This window comes from Trichoplusia ni, chromosome 12 (genome assembly GCF_003590095.1).
Source record: "Trichoplusia ni isolate ovarian cell line Hi5 chromosome 12, tn1, whole genome shotgun sequence".
NCBI lineage: Eukaryota > Metazoa > Arthropoda > Insecta > Lepidoptera > Noctuidae > Trichoplusia > Trichoplusia ni.
The window spans coordinates 9487520-9506443 of record NC_039489.1 but is presented as its reverse complement, the minus strand read 5'-3'; the positions used below and the strand labels follow the sequence as shown (position 1 = coordinate 9506443).

General features: G+C 35.8%; 1 protein-coding gene across 1 annotated transcript in view; it reads left to right on the top strand.

The window, feature by feature from the left end:
- Positions 1-18924, top strand: part of LOC113499542 (tRNA (adenine(58)-N(1))-methyltransferase catalytic subunit TRMT61A) — a 63063-nt gene that overhangs the window by 20710 nt on the left and 23429 nt on the right. The window contains exon 5 of the mRNA XM_026880056.1: positions 10994-11163. Coding sequence (XP_026735857.1) covers positions 10994-11163 — 170 coding nt within the window. The remainder of the gene's footprint in view (positions 1-10993; positions 11164-18924) is intronic.

The window sequence follows — 18924 nt, the reverse complement described above, 5'->3', positions numbered from 1 at the left end:
ACTCACAGGTGGACCGACACCGTTTGTTTTTACTTGAACGTTCGACTTGAGTAGCTGGTCATTGTTATCGTAGGGGTAGATGTTCATCTTTTTGTAAGTGTGTTTAATCTTGTTTATTGTTTTGACTTTGTATTTTGATGCTAATTTTCGTACCTTTTCCATTTAATCCTAAAGCTAGCTTGCTTCATTGGTTTAGGTACCTAATTTAAAAGATTAACAATCCTAGTGTTAATCTTTTCTTTAAATTTTGAACACATTTAAACCCCAGAAAAACTAATAAAGACTACCAAATCAGATATATCAGTCGTTCATTTATGTAATGTTTGTACAAAAAGTCACATTAAAATTTTAAAATTTTTTGAGTGACTGAACAATGAATTTGCTGTGCTAAACAATGAAAGTGGCAGTTCTTTTGGCCCTTGCAAGCGCTTATATTTTCATAAATATTTAAATCAAGAATGAGCAATTAAGCTCAGTGCACCACGCGATCATGAACCTGTCTTGAAGGGCCGAGATGATTATTGCACTCGATCCAGTTTTAGTAGCGGTGAACTCTACGAATAGGTACTCAACGTATTCTCGTACTGTGCATTATTTTTCTAAGTAATAAATGGTTTTTGATCTATGTGACATTCTTGGCTAATTCAAATCAGCAGGGAGTATTAAATGTATTCACAGTAAACAAGGAGTTCCTATTAGTTATGACACGAATTAGCGAACTCGCATATTGACGCTTTATTATCGCCACTAAACTAAACATAATTCGACTAACTTAATTGAGCTAGGAATAGATATTGCAATTTACTTGGGAAACTGAATTGTTAAACCTATTAATAATCAATTAAATACACATCCATTTGAAATAAATCATACAATCGCCGAAGTAAACATAGGAAATAAACACTCGCAAAATGGGACACGAATAAATTTAAATATTGGAAAACTGGAACTTAAATCAAACGTACTTGGCGCGTAAACGCAGCTGCCAATATTAATTTGAATCGAGAACATCGGTGAATAAATCGATTCGCGGATCGAGTAAAGTGAATCGATTCAATTCGTGCAGTGCGTTTTTAATAAGGCATCTATTAAGTTGACGAACGTGTGAATGAGTTTTATTGCCTTATCGGTTTGTAAGTGAGGCGGGAGGCATTGGCACGTCCTTTAATGATTTACTGGAGGTACCAGCAGCAACACAGGCGTGTTTGCTTAGAAAATACACGTAATGCCTGTACCATGAATGAATATTTATATTGTTAGAACATGGGTCTCCGTGTTAGACTGATGCTTTTAGTATGAAATCATTCGTGTTCATGCCAATTGTAGTGATTTGCTCAAAGACTGTGTCCGCTAATGGTCTATTTAATATTTATTACCACTTAGATTTATGGCATCTAACCTTGACTTGTCTTTATAATAATGTAGGTTACCGTTGAAGTTATAATGAATATTACCATAATTTGTAAACTAATTCCTGTGTTTACGATTTCGTAATCCTTGGTATCTTCACTTTTAACATTGGTGACTCATAAATAACCTACTGTGATTAAAACTCCTTGCTGAGATTAAAATCAATTTTTAGAATGCTTTTACTTCTTTTATTTTTGTTGATCTATTTTCGTTTCTTAAATTACTATGCCTTATCCGCACCTTAAGTACAACCTTTAACATCCATTCAATTCAAGTTGAATGACCGTACCCTAAAAGAAGCAACCAAATGGTACTTTTCTAATTACATTAGCTTAGTCCGTTTAAGTGTGCACGCACATTCTCGATTCATTGCGTATAAGGTAGCGACATGTCGGGGCGACACGCGACACGGCGCGCGCTGTCGCCTTGCCGCCTTGTCGCGCGAGCTACCGTACCTGCGCGTACGCACCTGATATACGACTGAGATTTTAATAGGAAAATGCTGGGTATGTTGTTGGATACTACCAAAATGGTTATTATAGTGTCTGAAAAAATGTTTAAATGAAATAAATTTATTCGAAACTCAATATCCTTAAAGTCAATTATGTATTCTGTTATGTACTGGTCATGCTGTTACCTAAATTGTGGTCTTAAAGTTATATAATTTTCGTCATCATCATGAGCCCGTTTCAGTGCAGTGATTGACAAATGCGCACAATTAGGCACAAAACGGTTTGATTTTCATAATCAATGTAGCTTTATGCAACGTTTTGTTTGGGCTTGTTGGCAAGAAGACTTGAGAAAAAGAAGCCTTATTTAAAAAGGAAATATATGTATAATTTTGTCATATCAGTAGGCCTTGTAGTTTTCGACCGGCAAATTAATGCTAATGATCAAGTTCTTCAAGAACTTTTTGCTCAAAGATATTTTGAGAAATACACGTATCCAAAATATCTGTTTCTTCCCAAGCTGAACAATTTAATTTTCGTTCCCTACAACCATAAAATTAGCTTCTCCGAACAACATCCGAGCAAATTGATGCGCATACAGATTTCCAGAAATAAATAGCGCAGTATTTATAAGGTTAAGGCAACGGGAGATCCGGCGATCGATTCGCGTTCCTGTATCACTTGTAAAATACTTTATTGCCGTTGTGGGCGGGACGAAATGTGACCGTTGAACACCTTTGGCATTTATGAACAGCAAATTCTAATATAAAATTACTTACTAAGTCTCAAAGTTCCAGTGGTATGCGATACGAAACAGGTGTCCTAGATTTCCAATTCATTTGACACTTTAGCATAAAGTACGGATTAATTATTATTGTTTTATATCCTTGCAGTAAATTAATTAGATTGTGCTCATGATATTAACATACAATGAAATCAATGACACGATATCGCTTGCTGCGGTCAACAAATCCTGCGAATAAATATGTCTTTGGAACACTTACAATGCTAAGATCCTGCATCTGTGAACTTAATAGGCATTTGTTCAAGTGTTTATGACAAGGTTTTATTGTAGTCTCGTATTTAATTTTAGGTTATAAACGGGTCCACGCATTGTAAAACAGCGACAACGCTGAACCATGTTACACCTTAATCATCGCTATTTTTTTAGTGGAATCACTCTCTTCTAGTCATAGGTCTCCATTCTTTGAAAATTTCTGTATCCTACATTCCAACCCACATTACAGCAAGTGCCACCAACAAAAGTAAAACAAATGAATCGGGCTCCTTCGCGTTTCACCATCTACGAAGTGATCCTAATTATCTTCTTTGCTATTAACTTCAATAACATACATCCCGCAGTATGTAGTATCCTACTATACTACATACATACATATATTATGTATATGTATTAGCGCAAGTGAAACAGAGCAGTGTATCGTTTTAGTATTTATAGCAGCGCCTCCCCGTTAGCTTTATCTAAATCGCTGTGCGCTATGCTATCGTGCGCCCGCGCAGCCATCTCCGATACATACGAACTGAATTTTGTGTAAAGCTTACACTTATAATTTTGTTTGTTTAGATTTTCAGCTTTATAGATATTTTTGAAGAATTCTGATAGTGTCCCATTTGCGTTAGAGTCCTTTAAGATTTTGAAAGGCACTTTTTTTTTGTTGCACTCCAGAGAGGGTACATCATCATGGTTCAGACAAATAGAAAGTACGAGCCAGTCCATAACCATAGAAATAAGCGTTATAAAAACCTCAAGCCTTACAGCTATATGAGGCCTAATTTAGGGGACTCCGAATTTGTGCTATAAAGAAAAGGCGAAACCTTTTGGAGAGTTACACAAAAAACATAGAATAAATTCTTATTGAATTCCTTTTACAAAATCGTTTAGTGTGTGTCGTACTCCCGAGCTAATGATACACTGATTAACAATATTCGGGGCAGATAGCAGTGAGTTACTCGCGGGGGGCGGGGCGAGGGCTGCCGCGATGTTAGATTGCGCGCGCGCCGATTTATGCCAGCCTCTCCGTATTAACTGATATCGCCCACTAAATATGCCATTATTATATGCGAAACAAATAATGCTCTCTCACATTTACGATCCCGATTGCGCATTGTTTTTATTTATTGCTGAGAGTGGAATTTGAGGGCGGTAAAGATAATAACAATATTTTGTTGTACATCTTTTGGATGGTTGCTGCTGATTGTGCTGCTATTAAGTAGATACTCATACACCACATGACTAATGTGGGATGCTCGCTGTCTTGTTCGTGAATAGAAATATGAGACTGTAAATTAGTTATAACAACTTCATCGATATTATTGGTCTGTCGAATTACAAAGTGAATACTTGCTACTATTACATGCAAAAATATGCCATTATATTGTACTGTAATACTTATTTGTAAATGTAAAATTTATGATTATTATAATGAAAAATTTGTACGCTGTATAAACAGCAAAACATGAAGGTCAATAATATATTGTTATAACATCTTACATTACCCATGTATACTCATGTTTTACAAATAAATGTCTTTTATCTTTGCTGGATGTAATTTACGGTTCGTTATCGTTTTCATATTACTGAAGTTTTGATTTTGAGACCTAACTAAATCGCAAATAAATTACTTTATTAAATGCCTATGGAAACGTTTTACCATTTTGCCCTTTAATCTCCTAATGTAGAAATAACAGGAAAACCACATCAGATGCTTGGTAAGTTTTGTCGAAACTTAAAACTAAAATTGTACGAGTAACTCGCAGCAATAGCTGCAATTGCAAAATAAAATCAAAATCATTTTTAATAACATAACATTGCCATTTCAAAACTACCAGATATAAGATTAATATTCAATAAACTTATACCAATAACAGTATTACTAAACAACAAACAGTTTACCGGCATCACATAAAAACTTGGAAATACAAGAGGAGCGACTCAGAATTAATATAGTCAGGACTCAAGATGTTATTGCTTCGATAGCAAATTGGAATACTATTATAGTCTAGCATGAATTCTGTTACTTATTTTCTTATCCACCATCATAGAATTGCATAGCACTTAGCATTTCATATTGTAAAACTAAGTTGCTTGAGTTAAGCTGTTTGGACTACAGTTTGTTTATGAAACTTTAAATCTAAGCTCTGTTATACGGAATTTCGAAAATTTCTTCAAAAAAATATATAATTACTAGCTGTTGCCCGCGACTTCGTCCGCGTGGTTAGAAGATATAAGTTATAATTTATACCTGCCTTCTATCTATCTTGTAGGATTCAGTCAGCGTTTGCAATGTAAGCGCAAAAAAATTGTTTTTTTACGACCTCACATTAGAAACCTCAAAAATTGTAGCCTATGTGTTATTCCGATGTATAAGCTATACTGTGGTAAAGTTTCATTCAAATCCATTCAGTAGTTTTTACGTGAAAGAGAAACAAACATCCATACATCCATACTTACAAACTTTCGCCTTTATAATAGTAGTAGGATGAACTGGAAAAATAACTGGGATCGTTATTGAAAAACATGAATTTACAAAGATAACCGTCATAAGACAATGGGTGTAGGATAATTTCGGATTGCTTTTCATAAGTTATCTCTGAAGGAGAAATGCAGAGCAAATAAGCGAAGAGTAGAAGCCTATAACAGTACGTACTAACCAACTTCGACGTTGATATTTAGCTTTTGGTTTACTACTTTAGCATATTTGCGAAGTCTTTGAAATCCGATTGATTTCAAGAAGAGCTCAAATTTGCTGCAGTCTCACTTAGCCTCCTCCATTTTTGGCAACTTGTCTAGATATTATAGAAGTATGCGAAATCTCTATCATCGTCTTTCATATATCTGATTTTAGAAGAATCAATATTGACTAATATCATCACACATAAATCCCGAAACGATTCGCTAATTATGTCGCATTCTCGTAGATTTGCTATCAGTCCTATCACACATGTCCCTTTGTTAAAAACGGAATAAAGCCAATTTATAAATTCGTCTCCAACACGAACATCATTAATTATGTTGCTGGCTGGGTGGCTGAGAAAAACTTACTCCACTCATTTCGCTATCAATACCATCGTGTATTGTCCCTTTTGCTCCTTCAATTGTATCATCTCCTTATTCAGCTCCAATAAGACTTATGTCAACTATACTCCATGCTACTTTCGAACCTTAATGACTACAACATAAAGCTATTTTTAAAACATCGATTGTGCCAAATTAAACTTTTCGGAAATGAAGCAATATTAGCGTCCCTTTCTATTGTTTTGCTCGCCAGCCTCCCCGGCGTTAATGGTGTTATCTGGACCCTCGAACGCAGGCACCTCTTCGTATATTTCTTTATCTTGTCCACTCTGTTGGCGGTTACCAACATTTTGTTTTTTATTCATTTGCTAATTTCGAAAATGAGAAGGCGTTCGCGATCACATCTCTCAGTGATCGTAGATTTAGGTTCGCGCACATTAATAAAATTAACGAATGTTTTTTAAATTAATTGAACGCATCGTACTTGGAATTTTATTATCCTTGATCGGATGCCTTCTCGGTATTAGCCCTTAATTTATTTTCACTAAAAACGTAAATTGTATGTGATTATGTTTTAGTGAGTTCACTTATTTTGAACTCTTGTTAAATGTCGAGGCTGAAACTTGAACTAAGGAACTTAGAGATGACTCATCGCTAGATAGCGAAGTAAAACTCCATGTTCTAATCATGATAATGTTTCCATAATAACAGTTATTCAGCATTTATAATTTAGCAAACGTATGTATGTTATTGCCGTTATTACAACTTAGGGCATGACTTCGATTACCTTTATGAGTATATCTTACAATAATACAAATAAATGAATATCATATCGCAAACAAATATGACAGAGCAATCCTGGCCACTTCCCATGATTGTTTACATTAAATTACAACATTGGGTTTATAGGTGGTATGTTGATAATAGTACGAGTTGTCGGCGCGAGCGCAGCCTCGGGCGGGGGCGGGGCCGACGCATGCGCGGGCCACCCCGACGACGACGCCCCATGCCGCACGCGGCCCCAAACACTCGCCCTATGTACGAATTGTCAAGAAAATATATGTTTCTCTTATGATAAATATGATGTAAACACAGACTTCAATGCAGATACAAAAAGCTTTATATGAGCTTCTGAACATGACTATGCAAATATCTAACCTTGAGGTAACTCGAAGTTACGAAGAATCAGTTTTTCAAAAACGTCATTGCCATTTAAGTTCCATTGTGCTGTGTGAGTTACATAAATATATTTCCACAATTGCAATTACCCAACGCACACAAAGAGGCGAGGTATCGACGTAGCTTAATTTCAATCGGATCATTGAAAGAACAATACGGTATGCGCACGAGTGGATTGCGAGCCGACCTCATTACGCTGCGTACGCGCAGGCTACACATGTGATTTCACCGCGTTATCTTTACTAATACATCAATGGCTTGTCCAGTATTGTTAGTGACGCGTCTCGGGGCTATTGTGATGTGTTGCTTTACATCGACTTGAATAGTGAGGTGATGTACAGAATGTCGATAAATATGTATCATCAAGTCACGGAATTTTTTTGAAACAATAGCTTAGGACATTTTTTGATGACAACACTCATTACACGGTTTCATTTTCACCATAAACGATGTGGACCTATTAAAACGACCTAACAGGAAACGGAGTATACTTCTACCCACAGTTAAATTAATGAAATACTGATAAAGTCAATAAGTTAAGAAGTCCAAAACCTCACGCCAAAGTCTACTCTCTTCCTTTTCATACCAATTCTTCAAAACCATCGAAATTCAAACCGATATTTTCACATCACTAAACTACAAGTGAATGGGGGTACTTATGGCACAAAGCCCTTGTTACGTAACGCATATTGTTACAGACTGCCAGCGAGGATTAGACTTGTGTCGATAGCTTTAGTTCTAGACTTGACATTTAGATCGCTTCACATCTCCGCCTAGATATAGCTAGCCAACTAGCAAAGCCGACTGCAAATTATTGCCTGGCTATATTTCGTTGTTATTTTGGATGTAGGTATTTTAGTTGGGAGCTACGAACAAAATTACTGATTTTTCCAAGGTACTCGTATTCCTGAAGGAAATATTTATCTTTGCAATTATTTTAAGAACTTTCCTGGGAGTCTTAATACCTTTACCTAACTTAATATTAATACATACTTATAGGCGTAAAAAATATTTTTCTGATAATCTAAATAAATCATACTTAGCAATTAACATCACGGAACAGCATCAACATAGATAGTCAATACCCTATCATACTCAATAAAGAACAACAATAATTTCCTATTTACAGCACTGAAGCTCACAAATCAAAGCAAACCCATTTGTTAGGGTATGATTTCATAATGATCTAGTTAAAAGCGCCTCAAGGCAATTAGTTGGGCAACAAAAGGGTCGTTATTAAGCGGCAGTGACACGGCCAACCCACCTCATTAATTTATCAATTAGGCGACATTACTATGTCTTGACCCAAGGTTTGCATTATATTTAACCTCGATTTACTATTACTTTATGACTGTGTTTTGGAGATCAAATACGAAGTAATAGGTATTTTTGTTTGGACGGACCTTAATCATAATTATCAATTGTTTCTTATTCTGCTTTATAATCATATTCAAAATGTGCGAGTTTGCGAGCCGTAAATTGAATTTATTGTGTTCAGAATAGCGACCCTACCAATTAAAAAAAAGTTGCTTGAAAACATATTTAAATTTGCCTTTGTATTATGTATTGTATAACAGAAAACGATATCCTGAACATATTTATGGCATTTTTAATAAGCCTTTAAATAAACTACTGTAGGCATCGCAAACTAATAACTCTTCTAAAACTGAAACAAACACCAAACTTCCACCATCAATTTCAACATTCTAAATTCAACTTACCTACACTAAAATACCCAACATACTGTCAAAATTGGCCCCAAAGTTGCACGAGAATTATTTAAGCGAGAGGTTTATTAAGTAGCACCGACAAGCCCGTCCTCGGCGATCTGTCAATTAGGTGGCATTCCTGTGCCCTGACCTGGCTTCGAAGCTGGGATGACTAACGACCATGTTCAATTCACCCTTTACCTTGTAATACGTAATCTTAGACAATAAACGCAAGCTAGGCTTTAGACTTTACTACGCTATTTTGGTGTCGTATATTTGATACATGCGACATGTTTAAAGACATTTGTTGCCTGTTGATTGCTTGATATGTATTTAGGTTGAAGTCTTGAAGACATTTATATCTCAGAAAAACTGGAGCAATTCTGATAGGTTTCCGTTTATGTATGGCTATAACTAAATAACGTATGATGATTCTTTATAAAAGTTCGGACTAGTTTCCATGACTAAGGACTCCGATTGGGTCCGTATCTAGTAAACCGTTGCATCTTTTAATAAATAACCTTTGTTTGTTATAAGTAATGTACCGTGCGCTTTGCTTACTAATAAATAAATAATAGTTAACCTCCTGGTACGACAGTAACCTGAGAACATTGAGCTTCTCCATTTTATAGTTCATAAAACTCCAATTGGATATAATAATATACTCAATAATTACAACAATAAATCAAGTATAAGTTCAACCCTACCGAATCTCCGAACACTTAACTTTCAAATGCCCGCTAAATACTAATAAGATAAACAGCCTTCATTTATCTACAAACAACTAATCAAATCGTCATCAGTGATTAATTAACTTTAATTGAACACTTCGAATCATGTTACTAAGATAACTCGATACTCGAACCAGACGCTATCGAGCCGAGTCGAGTCGACTCGAAGCGACTACGTGACTCGCGATGCATTAAGATAGTGTATTACATATTTCGCCACCTATACGACCTTTCCTAGGAACCTTTGCAGTGACAGTTTGCAGACAGCGCCACAAAAATTTTGAAAGTAAAAATATTGCGAAAATCTACGATGATTATCGTTATGAGGGCGTGTGAAAGATCTTATTTTTTTGACAGATGACGATGTTTTTCTTGAAATATTTTGGAACGTATGATGTTAAATCTCGCGATTGTGAATCTCGTAAACTCTTTAAATAAACCTTACTTTACCTCATTAAATTCAAATGGAAAATAATTATAATACAAGAAATACAACCACTGAAATGTACCAAGTTGCCTACTGGTACCATATTTTTCATTCTATTCTTGTGGCACAGTGTGTCAAGGCTCGGAGATTATCCTCTATAATGGCTTCATTACGAACCACAAGCGACTCCAACTACTTTATGTTAATAGACATGCCCGGGTTATACCATCCAGGCACGCGATACATTAAAAAAAATGGAACAATTTAAAATTCACCCCCCGCAGTGAAGCGTCCGGGCCTCTCAGATTGGCAGAGTGAGTGACGTTCGCTGTCCTTATTGGTCGATAAGATTTGACAGATAAGAGGAAGCGGCCCACATAAAAGACGATGTGTCTCTTCCCGAGCTTTTTCGACTTGTAAAAATTTCAAAACGGTATCGCGGTAACAAAAAGGGAACGCTATCTGTGCGCTCAGCCCGGTCATCTCGTATCTATCATATGAGAATGAAAACATCTGTCGACATTTTATGTCTGGATCTTTTTTACGTGCGCGCGCATTATGAAGTGGTAAGGCGTCTTGGTTTTGTTTGGGTTGTGTAATAGCGAGGTCGATCGCCCCTGGTCCGTTTCAAACATTGTTATAAACTCGAACAGGTCCAGACGAGCGAGGAATCCCTCTGGACATTATCGAGTCCTACCATTGTGATACGAGTTAACACAATAAGATGTCTGATAGTTTGGCGTACGATGGAACTTCGTCATTGCTATTTTTAATCTACGATGCACAATTGTATATGAATCGTTATGGGGTCAATAGTGTAGTTAAAATTCTATGGATATGATCTAGAGCAAATTCTGTATGACCGTGATGCCTTTAAAAGTTGATACATTAACCTAAATATATTGATTACCCGGTTTTACAAATCTCCGGTCTGTTGTTAAGTTTCAGAGTTTTCTCACTTGGCTCAATGGAGGAATAAAGGTTTAAGCATAACTGCTAAAGATAACCAAACAAAAACTCAATTAATCCAAAGCTGAATTTGCTTTTTGTTTCAGGTGGCAGATTTTGTTCGTTCTCACCTTGCATCGAGCAAGTACAAAGAACATGCCTTGCGTTACAAGAGCACGGGTTCCAAGAGATTACTACTATGGAAGTGCTGCAGAGTGAGATCAAAGTCTCCAGAAGAACTGTTCCAGTCAGGGATCTATCCTTCCTGAAACAAAAGGTAAGATTCATAACTGTTTTAGTTTCGGGACTACTTTTTTTTGCTGCAGGATTTAATATTTTGGTCGATGAATCTATGAACGTCAAAGCCCATATAGCTTACGCTGTCTACTATGATAATGATTTCGATTAAAGCTCCACTTATATAAATAGGATGCAATCATAAAATAAAACAAACATTTGATCCAGTTCTTGCTTTAATCGTCGCAATAAAATTACCAGCTCCGCAGAAGCATAAAACCTCGTAATCATTTTGTATTTCAATAGTAATTCAAAGCTACTAATTAAACACTTTACGACACCATTCCACTTACAGCTAATTATCATACGCCCCGCAAATTTACAACTAAATATCACGCACAAAGATGCAATACCAGCCATGCCTTATTCCATTACTTAATATACTCTAATTAAAGCAACGTACTTAAATATTCATGCAAACAAAACATAGCTCAGGCGTATCAGCAATCGGGTTTTAATTTACTAATGGTTAGATCTGGGCCATACCAGTGACCTCCCGAGCTGACACATTAAGTCCGTTGAGTTACGAGTCTTCAACACACGACGAGGATCGATCAGGTCTAACGAGCAGATAATTGACAGTATCACTTGGAACAGCCTACTGTACTATGTGCATGTACCGGTTTGAGGCCATTCAAATAATTGTGGCGCGGTCGTGTTTTGGGATTGCAATTTTAAGCTAGTTACAGGGAATTTATGCAAAGGATCTTATTGATTTAACGATGTCTGAATTACTCGGAATATACAAAGTAGAGCCTTTGTAACTTGTATAAATTGGTCTTCAATAGGAAATTATCCTTAGAATTCCAAACCATTATCACTAATGCTGATTCAAACTATGAGATGTCAGTGAAAACAAATGATTCCAAAACGTATCAGCAAACAACTGGTTTCCGGAATTTGTATCCAGAAAAATCCTTAAATCTTTTTCAATGTCTTTTTCGAAGACTTGGACTCTTTAATTGGTATATGTCGGGTAATAGTAATCATTTGAAGATATTTATAAATTGATATAATTCCATGTCCAAGTGATTTAATGTTCAGCTCTGCAATTACAACTCGCTGAAGAACTGACGCGATCCATCTTACTAAGTACTTCTAGGATGACATATAATTCATCAATTAGGAATGCCAGACGCTTGAGAAATTGATCTCTATTAATAATTATATTTTTTTCTCTGGTAAGATTCTTAAGGATGCCAAAAAAGGTTGCTATCTTTATTTTTTCTATCTTTATGTACATATGCATAACGCTAGAAAATGACAAAAGAAGATCACCGATGAGCATTCATAGACTCAATCGTGAGAAAGGAGTTTTCAGTATATGACATTCTTAAAACCAAATATTCAAATCCTTAATCCTTTATCGCTTTATATTTAAACAGTCCGTGAATATGGATAGGTTTTCTGTGGATCTTAAGTCGATTCGGCGGGTAATTGGGTCTGCGCTGATAGGTACGTGAAATGCGTAGTGGTGAGTAAATGCGGTCATAACTCTTAATGGTGGAGCTCCTAAGACCGCGATTCCGCTCTAAGTGTATATCTATCGAATAAGAAAAGCTTTAGAGATTTCAATATTAGTATCTACGTTTACGTAAGCACTTATGGGTAACTTTAACCTTATGTTTCAAGGAAAAAATCGATATCTCCTTGATGAGAGATATATTAAGTCTATATATTATATTTTCGTCGGATTGACCAAATTGGAGTCCTTTGCCAAATACAGCGGCGAAATTTGAAATTTTCGAAATAACACTTTTCCACCGACTTTAGAAAGTTTCATTCCAAACGCGGTTTTCAAAGCCCCTGTACCAAGGTACGAGAGTGACGTAGATTGAAGTTGCAGAAAGTTGAGTTGGATGGTGTACTAAACCTCCCATCACAGTGAATAGTGATCGTGTTCCGAATCAAATGGAAGTAACTTAGGTAAACTCATTGATTGATTAATGTAAATTGATTGGCTACAGCCACGATATATGTGAGAATATTTCTATTTCCTTGAATCACTTGCGCATTTCAAATGATTACGTTCTTGTTCGCTTGTGTGGCACTAATTGCCTTGAAAACACTGGCTAAATGAAGGTTGAACTGACAATGTTGGTACAGATTTATAATGCGTTGAGAATATACAAAGGTTAGTAAAGTGCTTATATGTTTATTCGCATTTATTATTAAGAAACCATACTCTACTTCTAAATCGATATGTTAGATTTGCAAAGCTACTGCTTTTGTTCCAAGAATTAACAAAGGAAATAAAATTTTATAAAGAACCCTATTAGGTGGAAATTTAAAGTATAACTGCATAAGCATCTTAATTGCTTAATTCACTGAATATAGATAAAAGTAATAAAAAAACATGATGATGTTAAAAATGCTTTGTATGAACAATCAACAGCACACCACAATTATTATTATTTCCTTAATGAGCCGGATTCATATTCTTTTATTAGGTATTTTAGGTAACGCTTGTTTATTGGTTAGCTCGACAAGTTTCAGACTCAACCAGAGTCCTTAATGATGAGCTGACGCGGTGGTAGCAAGCGAAATATGCGTGATTATACCAATTTTTTGTTCCTAAACAAATACACAATAAACATATTTTTGAAAAATACCAAAATAAAAGGTCATATAATGAGAGCTCGCAAGATCTATTATAAAAATAAACCCCTGTCTGCTGATTGAGAAGCTTCTTAACGACATCTTTTAACAAAAAAATACAGTCATAAATTCTGTTAAACACATTCCCATTTCTGCATACAAGCGCTTGCATTTATTATGACGACTATATCCAAGGCACGGGTACTGTATCTCATTCCAGGTGTCTCATAATCAGATAGAGTGAGCTTCACTGCAGCGATTGTCTCTTTGTTAGTCATCATGCCTGTCGACAGTTGTCAACCGACCGTATTTACAGGGTATGCGAAGGGAATGTTGTGAGGCAGGTGGGGAACAGAAGGTTTACTTGTTTCAAATGTAGTAGTTCGTATACTTGTTACGTATGTTTTGTGTATTTTCGTAATTGATCCAGCATAGGTTTTAGTGAAATTTCAACCGAAACTTTAGTTCGATTTAGTTCTTTTTTATTTTGGTATGATACTACCGAACCAAAATCGAGTAGCGATGCAGTTATATCAGCTTCGTTAGCTGTCGTCGCAGCGTAAAAGGGCCGTTTATGGCTTCGTCATCATCATCATCCACAGCCTCTGTCCTCCCACTCCTGGGCTTAGGCCTCTTTTCTCGTGCCAATTTCGACGATCCTGTGCCTGTTCCATCCAGACTCGACCCGAAATCCTCACTTATAATATCATTGGGTAGCATATGGCAAAGGTACTACAAAATTTATCCCTAATCCTATAATTTTACCTTATAGAAAGAAATGCGCTTGGTACAAACACTTTTATAACATTTGTAAAAACCCTTGATCATTTATCTTTACATGCAAATTGTGTGGAACTTCTATTCCTTAACTGTTTGGTACGCACTATCGGCGATCGTAACCTGAATGGCATACGACTGTTCGGAATTGAGATAGTTGTGACACTGCATGATTTGACGCAGAAAGTGTAGGCTTTTCAACTGCACGTTATTTATATCTGAGTGTTTAACAATGAATAAACATGTAGCGCTCGGTAAGTGGGCACAGGTAATGATATGAATGTGTTAACTTAGAGGCGGTTGGGAGGAATAACATGAACAAAGTATCTTTTTTAATTTAGAATGAATGTTCGTGAAACCCCTGCGACACAAAGAAGAAATTATTGAAGTCGGTAGTCCTTTAAGAAAAATACTGCGGTGCACCTATGTATGTTTAACAACCTTATTAATATGACACATATTGTACATGCTTTAGTAGGGGGTTATGTGTATTTCTTTTTAATGTTAAATCCGTGCTTATTATGACACAAAACTATTATCTGCATAACTCCAATCCTACTGATTGAGGAGTTTAATTAGCAAAAAGGCTAATTAAACACTTAAATCAGTTCACACTGATTCCGCAACACCTAAAGCAATAAAATTGGTGTACTAACGCTTTTAACATGAACTTTATATCAACTTTAAATAATACGTAGGAAAAATATGTGACGTGACACGAGCTTACGGGAATATGGTAGCTAATGTTCATGTAACAAAGATCATAGTTGTGTGTAGTGATGTCCCTCGTATCGGCGACATATCGGGCTGCGTTCGGAAACGTCACGCGCGCCGTTTGTCGCGGGCGGTCACGTTTCGCGAACGGTAGCCGAGTGTTGTCGATACGACATGTTTAGTACTATCGATTGTCGATAAAATGCTCGCTTACAATAATACTTCAATTAAATTACAGCTGTTTGTAATTTAGAATAGCTGTTGACAGCATTATGAATCGTAAATAGTTTTTATGCTCAAGTACTTAGTAGTCGAAAATGGAAATGAAATCGCTTTGCTGTTATCAGATATGCAAAGTGTAGTGTTAAAGTGACTCAACCTGAACATTAATAGACAGCTCAGTCACTTTACTAAGATTGATATCGGGCTCCTGATAATATTCACGTTCATGCTTCATTTTACACTTTGAGACACTATGAGACATTAGTATTCAAAGAAAGTCACATTTTACGCTTGTCAAAAATTCTGCATGAGATTTGAGTTTATCGATAACATTCTTTTACTCGTGAACGTGCCTCACAACAAAGGCTAAGCATCCGTGGGAAAATCAGCAGGGCTTTTTAAAATCTAGCTAAAAGCAGGCCCGGGTATGCCCATAGTCATATATTAAGACTGCATTACTAGATTACCGAGGCAGGATCTTATGGTGTTTTACCTATTTGGGTTAAGCTGATTTATAAGTAGTGCGGTACGTTGTCGGCCTAATGACGATGGTCTTATGGGTGATGCATATCATTGATCTAAGTTATGCTCGTGAGTATGAATATGGATGAGACGACTCGGCAATAAGTCTCAGATTATTAAATTGTTGCTAGAATAATCAGCGTTAAGTAGTACATCCTTATTCTGAAATAATTGTATACAAGATAGGCAATTGTTTCGAAATGTAGATCAACTAACACTAACATGATACATAAACAAAGATGATTAATTTTATTTCAAGCTCAAACATGTCAACATATTTAAATAAACAATTACTGCCAAAACTATGGTATGTAACTGGTTTTGAAAACAATCACTAGAAAAATATCAGTTTTGCTATTTAAGCACAACTTACAAAATACAATTTCAATAATTTACAATACAAGTTTATTATTATAAATAAATGTCATTATCGCAGAACAATTAATCTGACAATGGATATCCGCTAGTCAAAATATTCAACGAACAGTATAAATCAGGTACAAATATTTATATGCAAGCCGCAATTTCTACAGCTTTTAAATCATTGCGAGACCAGACAGCTAGTCGCCTACTATCCCTTGTGTTTATAAATCCCTTTAAATCTTAAGCAACGTATCTGATAAAGTTGAAAGTAGCCAATCTCGCACAATTGAGTGGCCGGACATTGATAAATAGCGAAACTGGATCTTGTTGGTCGTTTCAGTATTTAGTATTCATAAAATTTGGTGACGCCGTTAATACATTATGTACACGTGCGTTCTGCTGGTCGTGTTTCATGTTAAGTGGAAATAAGTCTGATGTTTGGATTGTTTTCATGTTAAATACATTGAGATTTGTATTTTTTTTGGCGGCTGGTGTCCAGAGGACTGCTAAAGGCTGTTCATTGATTTGATTAATACATTTGTTAAAGTGATAAAGATTCGGTTCTCTGCTTTTGATACTAATAGCAGTATGCAAAGACCTATACCCATAAAAAAAATAGTCCAAAATTCCATTGTGTCAAATTCAAATTCCCGCATTGAAGGCTTAGAATAATCAGCTGTTGTCAAACATATAACAGTTGTTGTAGCAATACTAGTTCTGCCCATTTTAATATATAATGCGATTCAGTACTTAATGATATGAGCTGATATAAAATTATAATTTCACTGAAACCATTTAAAGGCTTCTATTAAAGGTCAGGTCTAGTTACTCCGTTTGTGAACATAATGTGAATTAAATTCAAAGAGAGCGTCTATGGATATCCTATTCTATGTTATAGACTTAAGTGTAAAAAAAATGGTCAGTGAGATTTCAGATGATATTTTTTAAATTTGAAGTGCTTGGGAAAGTCACAAATATGCTTTAAAGTTTTAAATAATGAACTTGTTTTATCCATGTCAAATTAGATGAATACCTTATTACCTTACATTTGGACCAAGGCAAATTAAAGTCACAGTACATCAACCTACCCCATATTATCTATATTTTCTATTGTTTTCTCGTCATATTTTTGTGACAACTAAAACCTTGACAATTTGAACAGCCTCTCCACATCATCCTCTGTTTAACATGACTCCTAACTCATTAAACTGGCCACGGCTGCCATCCTGACGACAACAGACCTTGTGCTCACATATTTGCGGCCCTAATAGGGTCCACTTGAGCCGTTTATGCCAAACGAGAGCGGAGCCCCCATCGCAAATCAATGGCCGCCTAATAGCGCTGTCACCATTATACCACCATTATAGGACGGGAGGCTTGTTCCTCGCTAGTGTATGAGGGGCGTTATGTGTGCCTAATGTGGCCTTATTCTGTGTGCGAGGCCTTAATCTAGTCTAGCTTATAAAAGGTTTTAGAAAGTGTCGTTTGAGTCGATCTGGTGTTTGTATCTGTTGTGTTTACCGGTCGACGCAAAAGCGATCCTTTTTTGTTTTTATCCCTTAAATAGCCACTTTATTATCATGTTATACCTTTTTCCCTTACAGATATAGTTTAAAACTGAAAAAAGAAACGGAAATAGTTGAATTCCCAATATTGATCTCCAATGGTCCAATGTTGATTTATAGATGGAAAGTCTACTAAAACCATCTTGACCAAACTCCAATCTGATAAAGTAACTTAAAATAATTATCTAATTACAATCAACAAGCGTCTGTCCTAATTTAGATAACGCATTATTTACGAAAATGATTTATAAGTCGACGCAGCTGTGCGAGACAAAGGCTCGCTTGCATTCCCACATTACTTACGAATATGAATGATCACAGTACTGTTATGTAAGCTTTCGTGTCACTAACTATCTTAAATGATCTAGTTATAAGTTTTCTTTAACTAAATTTACATTTAAATCATGACTTTGTAATTGCTTTAGCTAAATTTATTAGGTAAAGTATAGAATCAAGTCATGGTAATGCAAATTATCTGATACCTGAACTTGATAAGAGATTACATCTTAATTTTCAATAGAGGTGTTTATATTATTATAATTAAATTATGCTTTAAATAAATATTGTCTTTCGTGGTCACCTGCATTACGAATATCAAAAATTTACATGTCGGTAAATTTAATTAAATTTAGTGATATTATTGATTACTGAATCTACAAAGACGTTAAAAAACCTTTTTTGTCAATTAACCTCATTAAATACGTCTTACATATTATATTCCTTTAGAAAAATATAATCTTCCATCCCAAAAACCATAAATGTAAATGTACCGCTCGCAGTACTCTCTCCATAATAACATCTGTTATCTCTTAATTCATGTTGTAAGGACCCTTCAAAATTCAAACAGCTCAAATAGTCAATAGAGCTCAAGATTGGTGATGCGATAGACGCCCGAACTGACTGTATCTTAGCGACTGTCAAGTCAAGTACGTACCGCACAAACGAACACTATCATGTTGTCATTCTCATGGTTAAAAAAA